Source organism: Apostichopus japonicus, chromosome 18 (genome assembly GCF_037975245.1).
Source record: "Apostichopus japonicus isolate 1M-3 chromosome 18, ASM3797524v1, whole genome shotgun sequence".
Taxonomy (NCBI): Eukaryota; Metazoa; Echinodermata; class Holothuroidea; order Aspidochirotida; family Stichopodidae; genus Apostichopus; species Apostichopus japonicus.
Window position 1 is genome coordinate 4,090,525 of NC_092578.1, and position 20,160 is coordinate 4,110,684.

The following is a 20,160-nucleotide window of genomic DNA, read 5'->3' on the forward strand; positions in this document are numbered from 1 at the left end:
TCTTATCACTTGTTCTGCTATATTTTCTGTGTTTTAACAAAATTTCTTTTGTAATTTCATGAATCCAATTAAATTAATTAAATGACCAAATGTAGAGGCTTGCAAGATATGTACAAAGTGAGAGATAGAGATCTGCAGTCGGAAGAGACAATTAATTTTTATGTCGACTCATCTATTTTATTTCTCTCATTTTTAATATAAATATTTTGTTATGAAACCACCGACACCGGTGTATAATTACAACCACTTTGTTTTCAAAAGGATACAAAGAATGGTCTAAAACTGAGAGGAAAAATATGGCAAGAAAAATATGACTTTCTATTGGAAGAAATAATGTGACCCATCCTACAAAAATGATATAATGTGCTATGTGCAAGGAGCTTACTTAACTGTAAACTATATAATTAAAATATATCTACCATGCAAAGAAATAAATATAGATATACAAAAAACCAAATATGAATAAGGAGTTGAACTAATTACTGTTCAATGGCAAGTTAAGACATTCCACTTTTTCCAGCGCTCGCATAGTAAAGTAAACAATGTTCAGATAAATTTCAAACGGCAGATGATTTAAATACGAATTTATCTAAATATGAAGTTACTTAATGATCTCTAAACTCTTAACTTATTAAACAATCTTATGCATAAAAAATATGTTATCAGAATTATTGGAGAAAATATTCAACAGATTGAAGAAATTTCCTTTCTTCACTCTCTCCTTTACAAAATAAAGCTACATCCATTTCAAAACTGTTCGAACTTTGATATGCAGTCCTTCTAATTCTCCCATTTTTTAAACGCAATCTTTCTCACTTCCCCTGATTATATGTGCTACTCTCCGGATAGTTTTGATGTCTAACACTTTGCCCAACTTGCAATCAGAAAAGAGGCACACGTATGTGTTTTACCTGCATTGGGTGCCTGGGGAAAATGCACTTCGTATCGGGGGAACAGATTGTAAAATTTGCTCTATAATTATATTTAGGTAGCCTATATGAATGAAAAGTTAATGTTTATTACCAACCACCCACCCCCTACCCACCCCCCTCCCCCCTAATTTCCCTATCTTTCAGGATGAAAATTTGTAAAACACCCTTGTAAAAGACTGGTTCAGGTCTATATAATTCACTTATTATGAGCTTATACACTCTGATAATTAAGTACTTTATGCCATGTTGCTCAAGCTTCATGTTTCTGATCTTAAAATAGACAAAAGCAATACTTTGGGTTGTATATTTGAAATGAACTGATGGTTCAATTACAGTATGTCACTGTGCCCCCCTTCCCCTCCCCCTGTTTGCACCTTTCAATTTCCTCACGTATATTATGCAATGAGAATTACATTATTTTTTCTGTCAAATAGTTTAGCGGGCCCCTTAATTGATGCTGGGTCCAGTGCTGTAAGCCTGCCTCACCTCCCTCTCATTGGCCTATACAAGACTCAATCACAAAGTGCACTCAATTGAGTTCCACTGTTATTTCACCCAGTAAACTGAAATCTGATACTCTGATATCACAGTACACTGAAATCTGCAAACTTTAATGCCAAACATACTGCCTTATGCTGTCATTTCACAATTTACTGAAAGTCATTAATATACTTTCATTTGATTAAAGTCTGTTACACTGCCATTTCAAAGCATACTGAATTCTGTCAATATGCTTTAATTTCACTGTAGTCTTTTACACTCATCATTTCAAAGCATACCGAACTTTTGTTTACGCTTTCATTTCAGTTCACTCAAGTCTGTTCTGTTGCTGTCTCATTTTCGTAAACTGTGACTTTCTCTTCGTCTGCCGCTAGCAGTTCCTTGTGCAAACGCCGCATGTGGTTTCTTCGACTGGTGCAGAATGCAAACCACTCTTCGCAGTAGAGACACTTGTACGGTTTCTCGCCGGTGTGAATCCGCTCGTGTTTGACTAACTGCATTTTGTCCCGAAAGGCCTTTCCACAGAATGAACACATGAAGGGCCTCTCACCCGTGTGCTTCAGCTCGTGGTTCCGGCACTGTTTGATATCCCGGAACAGCTCGCCGCAATGCTTGCACTTGTAAGGCTTCTCGCCGGTATGGAGCCGTAAATGTCGTTTCAGGGAGGAGTTGTGTCTGAAAGGTCGATTGCAGTACTGGCATTTGTGCGGCACTTCTCCCGTGTGGAGGAGGTGGTGGGTTCTACGGGCTGATATACTACCCAGCTTGAGATCGCAGTATGCGCACTGATACGGCTTTTCTCCCGTGTGGCACCGCTCGTGTACGTCCCTCGAAGGCTTTGTCTTGAAACGCTTCTCGCAGTATCGGCACTGGAATTCCCGGGCTGCCGAATGAGTTTGTTCGTGTTTCTTCGCGCTGACTAAGGTCTTGAAAGCCTTATCGCAAAACTGACATTGGAAAGGAGTGCCCTCGGTGTGGATGAGTTCGTGCTTGTTGACGTCGGTCGTGGTTCTGAAGGTCTTTCCGCATTTTGTGCACATGAATGGTCTGTCCGAACCGTGGGTGTCTAAATGTGCTTTGTAAACCTTGAACTTGGCGTACTGTTTGCCGCAGAATTTGCAGAGGTAGGGTTTCAATAGGCCGCAGGTTATTTCATGATCTCTCAGAGCTGCAGTGAAAGAGAACAGCTTATCGCAGTGCTGACATTTGTATGGCTTCCTAGAATGCAACAGCTCGTGGTCTGTGCACTCTGGTTTACTTGCGAACTTCATGTCGCAATGCTGACAGCCAAACGCCAAATCTTTCGTGTGTGTGTATTCGTGGTCAGTCCGCCTCGAGTTCCTATCGAAACACTCGTCACAGTATCTACAACGATAAGGCCTCTCACCCGTGTGGCCCACCTCGTGCACCATGTAATGTTCGGCATTTGGGAATCTTTGCTCGCAGAAGCGGCATTTGATGGACCATTCGTCCATGTGCTTCCGTTCGTGTACCTTGCGATTTCCTTCGGCGTAGAGCACCTTATCGCAGAAGTGGCACGGGTACAGCGTCCTGGCGGGTCTGATGGTCTGCAGTGTACTACTGTTGCCCGAAACGTTCTTCTGCTCATCTTGCTCGGCTGCGATCAGAAACAGAAACAAAGACGTGAAAAGGAAGCAGAACACAACAGGGATGATGAAGAAGAGATAATTGCTCGATTGAGCAGACACTTGCTTGTGTAGATGTCAGATACGGCAAGCTGTGTTATCACTCATATGACTCATGAGTTTTCCCCCATAGTTATCACAATGCCTAGCTCCCCATAAAGTTATTCCGTCAGAGAGTCATTACAGTGACGACTTTTGCCCCATACAGTTATTACAGTGCCTTGTTTCCCCCATACAGTTAATACAGTGCCTAGTTTCCCCCATACAGTTGTTACAGTGCTGAGTTTCTCCCATACAGTTGTTATAGTGAATAGTTTCCCTCATACAATTATTACAGTGCCTCGTTTCCACAATACAGTTATTACAGTGCCTAGTTTCCCCCATAGAGTTATTACAGTGCCTAGTTTTCCCCATAGAGTTATTACAGTGCCCATTCTTTCCCATATTATATGTTGCTATGTCGGATGTGTTGTGTCTAACCGTAATAGTAATTACCGAATTTGCCATCAGGGTTATAGTCAGTAACAGTGACTCCATAGTTTTCCCTTTTGGGAAACCTAAAGATAAGTCTAATTAAAGACTCAATTGAAAGATATGGAAGCTTTGTCAAGTTCATTGTTTTCATATTTCTCATATCTTATGAGCCTCTTCAAGGAAAATTAAATCTTTACAATAATCCCTCACCTGTACTTATCACATCGGCAGATGGATCACTCTCATTTGTCCCTTCCTCTTCTGGACAAAATTCATCACTGCTACGCTCCGGCTGGTACAGAGCTTCCCCATTGCCTGCCATCCTCGACCACTCCTCCCGATGCTGTTTCATGTGAGCACCGTAATCCTGAGATCTTGAGAAAACTTGCGAACAGTATTCGCAGTGGTACCTCTTCTCCGCCGAGTGGAATTTCTCCTCGTGCTTGTGGCGCCAAGAGGAGGTAGTGAAACGATCCCCACAGAAGGAACACGGGTAGGGCTTTTCACCCGTGTGGACCCTCTCGTGCGACCGTCGGTGCGATGACTGGAAAAATTTCTTATCGCAGAAGGAGCAAGTGAAGGGTTTCTCCCCAGTATGGATTCTCTCGTGAGTTTTAAGCATCGAAGTATCTGAGAATGCTTTCGGGCAGTAACTACATTTGTGAGGCTTTTCACCGGTGTGAATCCGTTCGTGATACTTTCTGCTTGTTTTGGACGATAGTTGTTTACCGCAATATCGGCAGCACAGAGAATCGATATCCAGTTTGGCGGTCGCCTCTTGAACGAGCCTCTCTTCGGATAATCCTGTTCCTTCCTCTGTGGCTTCTTTATCTGGATCAAGCTCATCCCCTTCTTGCAAGGGGACAGCTCTACTCCACGACGATGAATCAGACGTCCTGTTCGGAGAGCACTCGTCTTCCGGAACACCGATGTTCTTAACGATTGCCTCGGCAGGAGATCGCATCTGATAAGTGTCGTCACTCTCAGTGGGTTTCACGTTTAGGCAAGCATCTGAGAGATGGAACGAAAATCAAAAGATTGGGAAATTGTCAAAATTCTTGCACGATTCCAAATTTCCACGTATGAGTTTAAGGTTTCCAGGCATCACAGACAAATACAGAGTAACAAGAAACAAAGCTCTAGCTATATTGTTACCCAACACACAGTCATTTTCTATAATTTAGGGCAGTTTATGGCAATTAACATCTCATCGGGGCTTGCTGCTGAAATATAACTATAGAGTCATTAAGAATGACATTTAATCTTTACAACCATTTGCAATTTTTGAAACATTAAAGAAAAACATCATTTTGTCACACAAATTATATTAAACATAGCTTTTAAAGATATAGTTAAAGCATTGTACCTCATAAATATAATAAAAACTACAAATGCAACCAATTGGAGTGTTGTTCCCCTGTTAAATGAGAACAGCATTTTGCAAATTGACAGTACAAAGTGGTAGTTTTATGAAAAAATGATTTTGATATGCTCCTTACCACCTTGAGATACCCCTGGCAGTCTTTCATCATGTTCCTTGTGATTTGATACTCTGTATCCACTGGTAACGGGTGACTCTTTCCTCTTGGCACCATCTCCAGAAATGCTGCTTCCAGTCTCCTCCTTCTCCTGAAGATGCCCTTCCACGCGTACAGAAAAGCCAAGATCCACTGGTTCGTCCGTTAACGTCATTTTCCTTGACTCGCACCGGTCGATGAAATGATGAATTTGCTCGTGCTCCCCACGGACGTGCGGACTATGGAATTGTTTGTGACACACTCGGCATTGAAGTCGATGGTCAGTGTACGAGTGCCACTTCAGCGTCGATTCGGTCACAAACGATTTTGAGCAATACAGGCATCTATACGGCAACACATGCCTATGAGTATATTCATGAGTCGCTAGGCGACTGTGAGACGAGAATTCTTTACCACAGAACTTGCAGGAGTTCGTAACTGGTGCATTTTTCGCTGCAGATGAGCTCGACGAAGCGACTTCCTTTGTTTCATCTCCTGATACTTTGCTGCTGACAGTACTTCTCTCTTCTAAGATATTTCTCAATATCAAGTTTTCGTCGTCTTCAGATGGCTCTTTAGTTGCTTTCCTAACCTCAACATTCGCCTCCCTCAGAGCGATACTTTCCTCGCCTCTCAAGTTGCAAGGTAAATGCTTCTTTTCGTGTACCTTCTGAAGTCTGACATTTTTGAAGATTTTATGGCAAAATTGGCATCTTATTGTTTTCTGATCAGAGTGACTGCTTTCTTCATGTTCCTTCCTGTCCCTACCATTCTCAAAGATGTTGTCACAGAAGCGACATTGGTATGGTCCCCGATGGGGATGGGTTTTCTCGTGCTGCTCACAACTGGAAGCACTCGCGAAACGTTTATCACATGTCCCGCAAGAGAATTGCTTCTTGACAATGTGAACCTTTAGGTGATCTTTGAGAAGGGTCTTGCTGACAAATTCTCTTGGGCAAAGTTGACAACAGTATGGTTTTACCTCGGAGAGGGTACATCTGTGGACCCACTTCCCGAAAGTGGTGGAAAAAACGTCGCCACATATTTGGCAGCGAATCGAGAGCATGCTTGATACTTTTGAAGTGGAGGCATCTGAAAGTTGAAAAGGTGAATGAGAACAATTATAACAATTGAGTAAACTGAGGGCAGAGTAAGTGTCTGCTATTTGAATCTCAAAATAGAAACAGATGTCAATCTTCTCTACTTTAACAAGACACTTCCAGGGATGTGCTCAGGAATATTTGAGTGCTGGGCAGATTGTGCAGTAGTGTGATCCACACCCTGGGAGAGGGATCTCATGGGTGGGGTACCCCCTCCCCACTGGACAAATTTTGCACACGAAGTATGCTTAGGTGGTGCTATTTTTCCTATTCTGTGCCATGTATTATCCCAGATTTTGGTTATGGTAAAATGTGTTAAATTTTCATCAAAAAGTGTCGGGTGGAAATGTTTAAAATACTGTTTGTGCTGGGCGGCATTCAGAACTGCTGGGCGCAGCCGCCCGGTGCCGCCCAGTGTGAGCACATCCCTGCACCTCACATGTTGTAAGGCTATACAGTGAAACACAGGGAATATAAGGTAAAACATTTAGTATTACAGTACATGGTCTTCACATGCCAGTATATATATATAAACGTTCTCATTATTTTGTGAGACAGTGACCCAACACTGCACTTCTGCCCACCGTCATTCTTAAAATATAATTCAACAAATTTACCTGCAGACCGTCTTTCTCCATGGGTAGGCTGACCGATCCATGGTCTTCGCATCTTTTTCTTCTTTAGTACAGTGGCTAAAATTTTTCCATCCCAGGGAAAGTGTCTCTGTTGATGTGTTTGGCAGCTAGATAAGTTCCTAAATGGCTTCTGACAAATCAAACAGTTAAACTTTTGTTTGACTTCACTGATGTCATTCTTATCTGGCTTCAAACTAACTGTTGAATCCCTTGATTTTTGGATATGTTTTGCTCCATTCTGACCATCACTTTCATCAAACTTACGAACTATCGGTCTTTGTGATGTCCAGCTCTTATGCTTGACCCAGCGAGGATTACATCGTTTTCTCCAAGGGATACCACACTTTCTTCTGCAAAATGGCAACTTCAGTGCGTCACATGAAAAGTAGGAATATTTTCTTCGGTTGTTTCTCCTGTGCATACGTTCATGAATCTTGACGCTGTATCCCATCGTGAACTGTTTATTACAAAATGAGCATAGATGCTTTCTGAGGGGAACATCTGGAGACGTGTCGGTTTTCCTTGACAGTGATCTTGCCGCATCGGCCTTAGACCGTGAGGTTGATTGCGACCTACTTTCAATTGGAAGATCACAGGTTTGGTCTAGGACGTTTCTTGTGATTATTGTCGGCTCTTCGGTCATCTGGTGTCCAGCTGTCGAAATGAGGCAAAAAATGACCGTAGTATTTATCAGAAAAGGGATTGAACCAGCGCCTACATTAAAACTAGCTCATCGTTGACCAAACTTATTCTAGCATAATTACTTCTACTCGTACCTGTTCATCATGGATGTTTACTTGTACTTGGGCATTTGAGTCATCTGTTAAAGGTAATAGTGCAATATTGACTACCCATTCTTGCAATACTAGCCGTGTACTAGTACAGGAAGGGGAAATATAGATTACCTTGGATTCATGATGATGTACCCACACTGGAAGTCTTTGATTGACTAACTTTATCATTGCAAACAGATATAAAAGTCTAAAAAAAAAGTTTAAAAAATAGATGTTAGTCTAAATGATAGATGAAAATAACATATATGTGACAGACAGAGATTCAGTAAGTGAACTGGGGTAGGGGAATGTGGGTGAGGGGAGTAGAGAAGAGGCAAGTCGCTGATAATCCTTACCGTGGGAGGGTTCTTGGAATCTAGATTGCAGGTCAAAATCAGACAGAGAATCGACTTTCTCCTCTTGCTCCACCTTGATAATTATTTCATCTGCAGGAAACAGGAAAGAATAAAACCATCAGTTCAAGGATACCTAAAGTATGACACCAACAAAGGCTCAACGGGCTCTATGGTTCCTCGCTTAGTGGAATATCAGACTGTTGTATGTCATCACCCAAACATAATATTTATGCCCACATGAACCAGTTATTACACAACAACTATATTCCAACTTTGGATACGATCCGTTTTAAGGTCGAGGAATTATGGCAATTTAAAATTTTGGCCCAATAAAATTTTGTGCCAAAATGGTCCAAAACATATTGGCCCTAGCAAAGTGGCTCAAGAAAACATATGCCCCCCAAAGTCAGGCCCAAAGAATGTGTCCCACAGTGCATTTAAGGTGGAAATAAAATTTGTGCCCACCTGGCCGAAAAATGGGTCCGGGTTTTTTTTTGGTCCAGATGGTCCCAAAAAATTCAGGCCTACATGTACCAGTTATAAACCAACCACCTTATACCAAGTTTGGATTCAGACCGACTTAAGGTTGTGGAGTAACTGCAATGTAGGTAATTTTATGTTTGATCCCTTAACCTCATTAATCTTCATAAGTTCAATGCCAAAAACAATAGGGTGCACCTTCTCACTATAATACATCTACACAGCAAGTACGACAAATATCAACCACTTTGTTTTTGGGTGATCACAGACCCAAGCAAGTGTCACAGACGCACACACATACACACAAACCTGACTGCAATGGTTCCTTTGCTTCCAGCAAGGAACCAATAAACCAATCAAAAACATGGTATACTGAGTTCCTAGTTTCTACAATGCATCCTCTGATATATATGAAACTCTGACCTGTCAATTCCGGTTGTTCCTCCAGACTCTGTTCTGAATATCCCTGATGTTCATCATTACTTGTCTGTGACACAAAGCTTGAAGCAGGCACCAATCTACGAGTTGCACCATCGTTAACCTCAGCTGCAGGGCTCCTTGTGGAACTCAGCACTGCCTCATCAGCTGTCCTCTTCACTACCTTCAGGCGTTCTGTCTCTCCCCCTATAAGATTATACAACACCACATTATGAACATAGCAAATCAACAAATATTATTATAAGATGACACAATGTCAACCTATGAACAAAAGCAAAATAACAATTTATCGAGGCAACAATGACATATGGGTCGTTCAGAAAGTAGACAAACTTGCAAGTCTTGGTGTCCCTGTCACACTCTGAAAATTAAAAAAATAGCCTATAAATAATATTTCCTGCAGTTATAGTACTTACCTTTCTGTAAAACAAAGCATTACAGCAACAGATAGTTACATTGCAAATGGTTATTTGATTTTAGCCAGCAAATTTTTTTATGCACTGGCATTTTTTAGCAAGTGGCCAAAACTGTGGAAAATATGTAGGCCTACCATATACTCCAATGTGTTTGGTATCTGTACAATATGATCCATGTGACACAATGTGTCTGGAATGCCATGAACACATGCTCCACTTCTGATTTCAGGCAATTCTTAATTTGAATTATTTTATTTCTTATTTTTATATACATATGTCACATTGTACCTTGTGGAAGAATTAAATAATTAGATTTCACAAAGCAATTGTGACATGCCAGTGTGTCAACTATCTGTTGAGTACTTAGTAATCTTGTCAAATAGCCAATTTGCTACACAGTATGTATGTATGTATTTTAGATCCTCCTGCAAGCAGGAACTTGCGAAGAAGCCTCATTGGCTTATCAAAGCCGCAAGCTGACCGAAGTCAGTCTCTTAGATTCATATTTCACGTCCATGATTATGAATTTTCAATTGTCAACAACTCTGTAACTGGACGACATACATTAATCTTGGAGTGACTCGAACTACACAGTACGTGCTACGTACAGTCGTACACCAGAGTGACCAGACATAATACTTCCTGGTGTTTATATTTACCTGTAGCCTCAAGAGATGCTGCATCTGTTATCACATTGGTCGGTTTCTTGTTTGTGGCAATCTGTGTTTCGATTTGATCTGCGTATCTGGATGACCAACGCAATAGTCGATGACCCGAAGGACAAAAAACTGTCACAAACAGACAGTCCCCTTCCACGTACTTTGCAGCATTTTGCGGACAACACCGACAGATCGTACACACTAAAGATTGAAACAATATATCCAAGCACGTCTCCTTAACTAGGAAAGCCCTGTCTCCATAGAAGGAAGTAAGGTAACTATAAGCATGAGGACGTGGGTTGACATCACTGGCCATCTTTATAATTTACTACTGCAAGCTCATTCATCTGGAATATTCTATTGGCTTCTGATGATCTACCTGCAATGGAGTTAATAAGAACAGAGACCTAGGTTAACTATTTCCTGCCCTTGTTTAAAAAAAAAAAATTGGCTTAAAAATGTAGACACTGAATTTAAAAACATCAGCAAAGTTTTTTAGCACATCCCAAATATTCCAATTGCAAAGTTTTAGACACCTAATTAATATCCAAACAGCAACAAGTTATGGTTTTCGATCACTACAGTCATATGAATATTTAAGGTTGGAGGCAATCTGTCACAACTAGACAAAATAATGATTAACATAAATGTAATGAAATCCTGGGAGAGGCTAATTACTAGAAATAAAATGAGTAATGAATACTTAAGAAAGCCTCATGAAATGTTCGAATTGTTCAAAATGTTTGGAAGCAGCTCTCAACTTTCATTCAAAATGGCCTAAAAGCAAAACTATAATATAAAGTTAGAGCATGCACTATGCAAAGGGATCTGTCAAACACAACACATATGTAAAGCAATCACTGCAAGTTTTAAGTTTAAAATAACGTAATGTATAGTGTAAACGTCTACAGTACCCTGTAGGCTCATAATGAGAGGCTACGCCAACAGATCATATCAAAATAAGTGACCTAGCCTACAGCCTGTAAGTTAGACCTTGGCTAGTTCTCCAGTCTTTTATGTAAGCCATAGTACTTACAATACATGTAGGATGTGACATCAAACGAGTATCTTATTCTTAGTCTGAATCCCATGCCAAATCGAAATATGGTCCGTATCCAAGAATCCGCACACTCGCGAACAGGACAAAGGGGTTTGTCTGCGGTGTATTAATAGTTAGCCTATACGTCACCTTCGGGTTCTTCACTGTAAAATCACGCAAACGAAACTTCCTCGGATTTTACTGTATATGCCTACGTGTATCACGAGTACTTCTATCACAAGATGAATATGAGGTTAGTTTTATACATCTTCAACGCTGATATTACATCGCCGTGCACTTTTAATTCGATATCGAAGAAATGCCGCTGGTCGCAACTATATAGAAGCTTAGGCACCTATTCAATAAAGTTTAGTATTCATGATAATACATTCATATCTAGGGAGCGCTGATACCTTATACACCCTTCTAGAGTTCCTGTATATATAAAGGAACTCTACACCGTTTACGGGAAGGACGCCATCACCAAAATGGTAACCTAGCCAAGATCTACAGAATAAAGTCAGAGAAACGACCGACAATTGCAAGATGCTTTTCAATAAGTTGCATCATTGATGACCACTTCACTCTTTCTTCCAGTTTTCAAAGGGAGGGGGGAAATGAATATAGTTTCTGCATTTGTCTCTTGGGCCCCAAATAGACAAGGTTAGAAATATTTGTCATCATACTTAATTGTCATTATTAAATATGAATCTAAGAGACTGACTTCGGTCAGCTTGCGGCTTTGATAAGCCAATGATGACTTCTTCGCGAGTTCCTGCTTGCAGGAGGATCTAAAATACATACATTATTCATCACTATTATACAGTGTGTCAATCATTGTTCATCACGGGGAAGATAAAATGTATCTTCTCAACGTTGTAATGTTAAGTACCGTATGTGTTTTCAAGGACATGTACGGGGTGGGGCCCCCACCCCGTACATGTCCTTGAAAACACATACGTGGGGGCGGAAGCGACGGCGGAGTGAATGCATGTTGGGAGAGAACGGGGAATGGGAGGGGTACGCGTTAGAGTAACAAATCTCTTAGTAAAAATAAACACCAGGTAGGCAAACTATAAACTCCTTTCCTTTATTCAGGTACCGTACAAATTCATTTTTTACATTCCATCGATGAAAGACGGTAATCTTAAAAAATCTTCCGACATTTCATATCATTGTTTTTTCTTGTAATGCCAATTAATTTTAATCAATGGTAAAAACAAAAATAAGGGGGGAAAGGATGAAAGTTGGAGAAAACAACTGAGGAAATTGACAAATCTTTTCCCAGAATTGAGTTCAATGGCGTCTGGCACTTAAATGGCGGAAAACGGCCACCTCGCCCTTTGATCCCCGGCCGTGCAGTTCCTGCCCCACTGCACGAGGATTTAATGACGTATTGTGTCCAAACTTGTAAACTGTGCATAACGTACTACGTAACTTAAAGAATTATTTCTTAACCCAATCCAACCTGTTGGACGCCGTTCACAGCTATTTAAAAAAAGTCCACGTTGGCACATGTGGACGTCAATGGCATGATGAAGTTGGCATTTTGTTACTATGGAGATATTATTGATCATGGCATCAGAAACTTTGCGTTTCAATTCCTAAATAAATTAGATTGGCCCATAGGCCCTATTGCGATTTGTTTCTAATATAGGTCTAACCGTAGATGTTCCACATTCTGTAGGATTCACTAATGCACATGTTCTAGGACGAACTTTTGGCATCTTCGGGATAGTACTGATGGATGACCATTGAACTTATTCCTCGGACATTAATTATTAACTCAAGAATCTAGCCCGACACAAACGTAGTCACGATCGAGTGAAATGCTTTTCATTACCATATAGGCCTAACTACAATAAAACTATACACGAAACTGCAATCCACCCCCGCCCGCCCCCCCCCCCGACACCACTTTTTTTCACACATAAGGACACAACTAATTAGTATATCCATGTATGCTTACTCTACTTATATATTACCAAAACAAATTTTTTGGCAGGTAAGTTGCCTCGATTCGTATATATGTATATTTTTCGTTTTGCCCTGCACAATAAGGTAAGTTTTGAGCTAGGAGGGTTTATATACTTTCATATGTAGATTTAGGTCCTGTGCCTGGGCCCTCTGGTGTACTGATCGTTGATTTCCCACATGTAAAGACGTACGTTACTCCATCCTATGAAGAAAAAGACAAAGACAGAATCAATTCTAAAGCTCCACATATCTGTCAAACGTATACCTCTGTACGAAAAGCCCTGCATTGGCTTCAAGTAAAGCGTTGATAGGCAGCCTACATAATATTACTTGAGGCGTTGCCATGGTTTATAAAGTTTATTTTCTGTTTGTTTGTTCGTATGTGCGTTTTTTTTTTTGGCGAGTTTATGTTTGTTTTGTTAGTTTGTGATTGTTGTTGTTTTTGAGAGACAATTATAACTTACAAACGCTAGGATGGTGCAATACACAGGCCTGGAACAAATCATCAACAATTTTAATGAGGACTTCTCACGAGGACAAGTTTTTAATAGATAAAAGACCACAAAATGATTGACAATTAAAACTGACATCTATGACAATGTAGGTTGCATGTCAATAGCTTTTCCATTGTTAAAATCCCAACAACAAAATTGTATATATACATACGAGTATATCAAAGAAAACATGGTTTCAAAGTAAACGAAATGTTGGGCAACAAAAACTTCCTGGATTCTAAGTAACTTTCAGACTGCACAGGCGTTATGTATCAAGAGTTGCTCAGCTTCCTTATTTTGACCAGTTCGTATCCACATGTTCGCCAGGAACTGACATCTTATACAAATTTACAATGGACATGAACAGACGCGTCCTCCCCTTCCAACTATTTTTTGGGGTTCTCATTTTATGCCATTATGTGGCAATAGTATATTGCTACAATGTTACTTGCCTAACATAAACAACAATTAACGTGTCGGATAAAAACATTTTCCCACTACCTCTGACACGTCATGTGTTCCCTTCCCCGTGTACTCCACCACACCCCCCCCCCTCTCCGTCCTCTCCCACTCCATACCGTGTTGATTCCATCCTTTATATTTTTTAATTACCATAATTAAGTTTGGTAGGTCCATCCAGAATGAGAGATGAGGTACTATCTCTGCGCCCGAAGCTCCGCGGGCCGCTTTCATGTAAACCATACCAAGTATAAAATAGGAGAAGGTGATACACACGAACCTAATGGGAGAAAGGGACATTGCAGCATGTTATTATAGTCATTGGTCAAGTCTTGTATATGGACGTCAATTAAAAAGTGACACCTCGTCCTATGACGTCAAACGTCCATATAGGTTACCATAGATATAACTCCCGTGTAATCTTGTATGCTGCTTTTCGAAGGCCTAAGAAAAAGTAGTGGCCTACCACTAAATGTGTCCCGCCCCCTTCCCTTCCTCTCTTCCTCTAAATATGATTGTGGCACCACCATATCGAAAAGTCCCTCGGGGAAGCCACGCCCGTGTGGCGCACTTCAGTGCCTCGAGAGCGACTGGTTGGATCTTACAAAATTGTGTGGTTGCATGGGTGATATGACAAGTTACCAGTCAAATCGCACCAACCATGGAGGTAAAAACAGTTTTTACCTCCATGCACCAACTAAATGTATATATATGAACCTTCTCGCATTCCAATCTTGAGATTAAAAGTGACTGTGCCAGCTTCATTACAGTCCAGGATCACACGTTTTTGTTTTTCTTTTCTTTTCGGGAACAATCATGCTAGGATCACGATACACAACAGACGACTCTGAAAGCGATTATTCCACGGGAGAAGAAGGTTTTCATTATTTGACAATGTCTCTGATACATTAAAATCATAAAAACCACCGTAATTAGGAAATGAAATGCAACCATATATACCAGTAACGAAACAAGGTGTTATAAATGTATTAGACGCACTATATGGTTTCAATGTTTTGAAAGTTTGAAAGTCTCCCAATTCTCTTTTATATGTCTATACTCACATTATGCATACTATGCTACCGAAGCTCAGCCCACTATCATTGCCCGGGCCAATTTCGGGAGGACAAAGTCCTGGACAACAGCATCGAGATGTGAGTGTCATAAACTGTATGGATAAACAGTATACAAGCGGAGTTATATACACATTAGTAACGGGAGATGTCCATCGTCACGTTCCATATATAGAGCGTTGTGGTCAATCACAACGCAATGGACTTCAAATAGTATTAGGGTCCCATTTCCGAGCAGTTACTGTGTCATCATACGTGTTGGCGTGACAACATCAGTTGCATTGTTTTCACACGAGTGTATAACTGGGACCTGTGAGGTAACTTGAGTATATACAGTTGAGTGTCCCGGACTAAGACTGTTCCCTATGGAATTCCCCCCCCCCCCCAGAGTACCTGTGTCGCGATATAGTTCTGAGAGGTGATTGGGTGTGACAAGCACTCGTGACCAGAGGTAAACCAGGCCTGAAAAAGGGGGCGGGGAGGTTTTGCACCGAGAAACTGGGTCAATCAGGGGACGATTTCAAGAAGTGGTCCGAAGACATTTTTTCCCTGGGGTATGGGAGGGGCATGTGACTCCCGACGCCAATTGGATTGGCTGTTGCGATCTTTCTTGTTTGAGGAAACTTGAGCCTCGATAAACTACTTAAAACAGCTATGGCTGAGTTTTCCCAACCTGCCGTTCAGGAGTAGTAGTGGTTCCGTCAGTTATTGCTTGGAGTAAACATGCAGTGAACATAACAATTTTAACTATAGTGCGGGTAAAAATGACTATAAATGACTATCAAGTTGACCTCACACGTGAACTCCGAACAGAAGCTTCAATACAATAACAACACCAACAACAAAAACAAAAACAGAAATGCATACTTACATATACATTGTTTGACAAATCCCCAATGATCTCTAAGGTGTCTTGAACCATGGTTGCACATTGCAATAGTACATTCGTTGTCCTATGTAAAAGGAAAACACATTGCTGTGAACGAAATCTAAATGATGATTTGAAACATAATATTTATGCTGTTATCCGTATATATATCCAAAAAAGGCTGCGCTATATGTTTTGAAGGTTTCTGATGGTGTTTAATATTGCGAGGAGAGCCACATTTAAAATATGATTAATGTCTGGAATGCTCCTTTTAAACTAAAAGTGACGAAAATGGAGGCCCCTTGTACTATTTAACGTATAGCTGGTTATCAATTTCACTATTTTATAGAGATAATCGTATCTTGAACTACCCATTAAAAGCCCCATTGACTTACATACACTAAATCACAAAACTAATGTGGTCTCTAAGTCTAGATACAAGTTCCCACCAAACACAAAACTTTGTCATAACATTTATAAAAGAGCCTCTAAAATATGTTTGTATAACGTCAAATGTGGTGTTATAGAAACGTCGGCATAACGTTTTTATGATATATTAATGTTATATTAATGTTTTAACGAAAACATATTTTGAAATAATAGCCTGAAAACGTTTTCGTGACATATTTATTACATCACAAATAACGTTATCAAAACAAAAGACGAAACGATTTAATAACGTTTTAAAAACGTTTTTGTGTTTGCTGGGTTCTCACTAGCTAAATGCTACCCATCACCGGATAGCTGACAAGTGGCCTTTCATAGCACCATCATCTTTCCGTATCATGACCGCGCAGATATATTGCTATCAGAGCCTGAGATATTGGTCACTTGTAAACAAACCTTTTCACTCAATAGTTTAAAAAAAAAATTGTACGCTGCTCATATGAGGCCTAAATGGGTCTAAAATTGACTCAATTGACCCAATTTTTGCACCACTTGAACTTCCATTCATGTTCTTCAACATACAAGCCACACAAAACCAGACCATGATTGATAACAGGTCAAAAAAGATGTTCTCCTGCTGCTTTTTGGCACTTTTCCTGAGATAGGAGAATAATCGGGTGGATGGATATAGAGGCTCTAATAGGAGTATGCCACCCGAATAATGAGTTCCTTGTTTCGCACTAAACGTATACATTGATCATTACACATCGACGACTAAAGGCAAATATGACTTATGTCGTCACAATTGTCGGGTTCAGAGAGAAGAAATTCTTGCATGGTGTTTAATTCTTATAACCGAGATCATGATCCAGAGAGCAAATTACATCATCTATTATATAGGAAACATAACGATAAAATGAGATAAACAGCAGCTAATTTAATAAACACATATTAAGGAAAAAATGTAATCAAAGAATACTCAATCTTTGGGGGGTAATGTACGCCTACGATTTATAGCTTAAAATCATAAAATCAATTACATTTCTTCATTTTTTTTTGTTGAAAAAGAAAATCGAAGCTCTCATACACATACATTTGATTTTCACCTTCTCCCGCCGTGTACTGTACGATGTACGTACTAGCATCATTGTCATAGAAGAACTTTCCTGTACCCTGTTTTCCTATGCTTATGTCATTTCCATGGTTCTCATCCGAGCGGCAAACCTGGAATGAAACATAATGTCATTCTTGGCGTTCATTGAATGATTTCTTCAATCCCTGGCGTCGGCGGATCTAAGGGGCTGGCCTGGGGAATTCTTGACATTTCGTCGCCATGGAAACATATACTTTTACATGTTATTATTAATTACATGGTAGAAGCAGAAGAAGAAAAAGTCAAAACCAATTCGACTATAAATTTATTTAATTGCAATGAAACTTTGTTATATTCAACCATATAAGCCATACATTATAGTAATATACCAAATCTCTCTTTCTGGATGGGCCAACATTAGTTATGATATTATTAGTATCAAGTACCTATACCATCGGTAAATAAATCCGAAAAAATGACTTACAAAGATGAATTTAAAAAAGTGGGACGAATGCGTCGAGTTTAATCGAAAGTGTAAGCTACAGATAGTTTCATAGGACTTCCTCTGCAATTTAATGGTAAGATTAGCTATTTGGTTAAAATATGTAATAATGAAGTTTGCCTTGGGAAGATGCTTGTTCAATATATGTGACGTCACATGTTGTATGTGATATCACAAGTTGACCAAAGCATCACATTATGTTGTTTTTGTTGCTGTTGTTGTCGTTGCGGATGCTGTCGATGTCATGAAATTGTATTAAAAATGTGTTATGTTTTTAATTCTGCAAAAGTTACTTGACCATTCACGAAATTTCCGTTCAAAAGAGATACTGCATTGCTAAAGAGATATTTGTATCATCATGCCTAACTCCTAACAGACCCCCTACCCTGGTGGGTATGTTAGGCGGAGGACTATACAGACCCGGGTCTCGGGGTTAGTAAGGGAGAGCCCATGGATTAAGAATTACGGAGACATCAAAAGAGGTTTGTAACTGATGGATATTTACGTACAAAGTGTGCATGCTTATATCAAATGTGTTGCAAGAAAGAAAAGACAAAAGTTAAGTTGATCCGACTTTACTTAATTATAAAATGTAGACTAATTATCATAAGAAAAGGAAGGAAAAATCCGTGTTCTCACCAAAGAATTTTTACAGGCACCTTGATTAAAAGCGTAGCAAGGATCATAGGAATAAAGACCAGGGTCAAATGTGGTATTATATGCCGTATGGTCCTTCCATCTAGATAAAATAAATTGAACCAGGTTATTATAACAATAATGATGACATTTAAAAAAATATATATATGTATATTTTCCTTCTCATTACGTTTTCATATATACATATATACATATATATATATATATATATATATATATATATATATATATATATATATATATATATATATATATATATATATATATATATATAAATGAAAATCGTAATGAGTTGGAAAATCAAGAACAGTGAAAAAACTTTCAGCCTCCACCGGGATTCGAACCACGGGCCTCCCGTATATATATATATATATATATATATATATATATATATATATATATATATATATATATATATATACATATATATACAGACAGACAGACGATCATATACAGGGACGGACTGTTGGTGATCTGAGCCCTCGTGCAAAATCGGTCATTACGTCTCCATGCGCACAAGTGAGGTGGTGCTCGGTCCCTCCCCTCCCTCCCCCTAAATAAACAAAGGGTCGAAGTTTAGCCCACTTCTGAACACGAACTATCCGAGATGCATATAAGGCTTACAGCATTTTAACGAAACCTGTACGTATTCAATCGGATTTCGTTAGGTTAGCGGGCTTCTTGTGCTCTGTGCCCTGGAGCACGCCCACGCGTGAGCATTCATTCATTGTCTCTCACGAATCCGTGGATGGAAATTGGTTGAGAACCTATATAGGTATAATATACCATCATGATACAATGTCCCGTTTACATACTTTGTCAATCGGTGAGGCGAGTAGGCTTGTGTTATGCAAAGCATGCATGGTAAGAACAAAAATGGAGAGCGATGAATAAGGTTTGTTCGATATTTCGCCTACCTGGGACTTGCTTCCGCATTGCCAATGGGCTTTAAATTGATCACTCCTTCAGCGTTTTGGAGGGTGCATTCGTCTATCTGCAGCCCTTGGCTCGGCGTGAGAGTCACTATGCCATCTCCGGCATTGACAAAGGCAAAGCGTCCATTCAGGAAGAGCCAACATGACAATAAAAATAACAAGACGGTAGACATTCTGTAAGATGTGACGTTTGTTGACAGAAACGTAATTGAAACGCCTACGGTGATATACGTCTTTTTCCAACGTCAATTTTCGTCGTAGTATATATACTCTTCTCTTTCCTATAGAAGAAGCTTCGAGTCAACTTCCCGCGGCGTTTCTTTGACGATCTTTATTCAATGTTATGCTCATTAAAAGGACTACTGGCTTTATTGATGTACATAGTACAGCAATACACAAACACACAACGGTAGCTTGTGTATGTAGGTATTTGTGTGAAGGACATCAAGGTCCCATGACCAACTACGTCAGTCATTGACAAGGAAAGATTAGCTCAGGGTGCAAAGTCGAAAACGATTAAGTTAATGCAATCTTTCCATTTTGTATAATAACTGAAATTACATCTAGCCTAAGTTATGTCATATACCACTTGCTACACATTCATCTCATAAATACGGCTTGTATAAGGGCGCGCCTCAAAAAGTGGTTGGTATTCATGTGAACATTGTCAGATTCAGTATGTATACATTGTCACATTCAGTTCGTTCGTTACTGATGACCATATAATTATACCCGACCCCCCCTTACCT

General features: G+C 39.8%; 2 protein-coding genes across 2 annotated transcripts; both read right to left on the bottom strand.

Moving 5' to 3' along the window:
* Window positions 1-151: 151 nt before the first annotated feature.
* Window positions 152-11,412, bottom strand: LOC139958961 (uncharacterized). The gene is made up of 8 exons (XM_071956424.1): window positions 10,964-11,412; window positions 9,928-10,306; window positions 8,838-9,038; window positions 7,935-8,024; window positions 6,788-7,459; window positions 5,053-6,162; window positions 3,764-4,564; window positions 152-3,051 (listed from the first exon to the last, which is right to left on the bottom strand). The coding sequence occupies exons 2-8, from the start codon at window positions 10,241-10,243 to the stop codon at window positions 1,745-1,747; spliced, it is 4,497 nt and encodes a 1,498-aa protein (XP_071812525.1). The 5' UTR covers window positions 10,244-10,306; window positions 10,964-11,412; the 3' UTR covers window positions 152-1,744.
* A 630-nt stretch (window positions 11,413-12,042) lies between these two features.
* On the bottom strand, window positions 12,043-19,865 carry LOC139958965 (cation-dependent mannose-6-phosphate receptor-like). The gene is made up of 7 exons (XM_071956428.1): window positions 19,394-19,865; window positions 18,459-18,558; window positions 17,318-17,448; window positions 15,841-15,922; window positions 14,961-15,064; window positions 14,050-14,176; window positions 12,043-13,145 (listed from the first exon to the last, which is right to left on the bottom strand). Exons 1-7 carry the CDS (start codon window positions 19,582-19,584, stop codon window positions 13,050-13,052), a joined length of 831 nt encoding a protein of 276 aa, XP_071812529.1. The 5' UTR covers window positions 19,585-19,865; the 3' UTR covers window positions 12,043-13,049.
* Window positions 19,866-20,160: the final 295 nt, after the last annotated feature.

What these genes read in the sequence shown, in the direction of transcription:
- LOC139958961 (XM_071956424.1), bottom strand. Translation starts at nt 10,243, where the DNA reads ATGGCCAGTGATGTCAACCCACGTCCTCATGCTTATAGTTACCTTACT. An exon ending in GGAACAACCGGAATTGACAG is followed by an intron (nt 8,025 to 8,837) that starts GTCAGAGTTTCA and finishes TGTTTCCTGCAG; the next exon opens with ATGAAATAATTATCAAGGTG. An exon ending in ATTCCAAGAACCCTCCCACG is followed by an intron (nt 7,460 to 7,934) that starts GTAAGGATTATC and finishes TCATTTCGACAG; the next exon opens with CTGGACACCAGATGACCGAA.
- LOC139958965 (XM_071956428.1), bottom strand. Translation starts at nt 19,584, where the DNA reads ATGTCTACCGTCTTGTTATTTTTATTGTCATGTTGGCTCTTCCTGAAT. An exon ending in GGAGAAGGTGAAAATCAAAT is followed by an intron (nt 15,923 to 17,317) that starts GTATGTGTATGA and finishes CCTTTTACATAG; the next exon opens with GACAACGAATGTACTATTGC. An exon ending in ACCTACCAAACTTAATTATG is followed by an intron (nt 13,146 to 14,049) that starts GTAATTAAAAAA and finishes TTTTCTTCATAG; the next exon opens with GATGGAGTAACGTACGTCTT.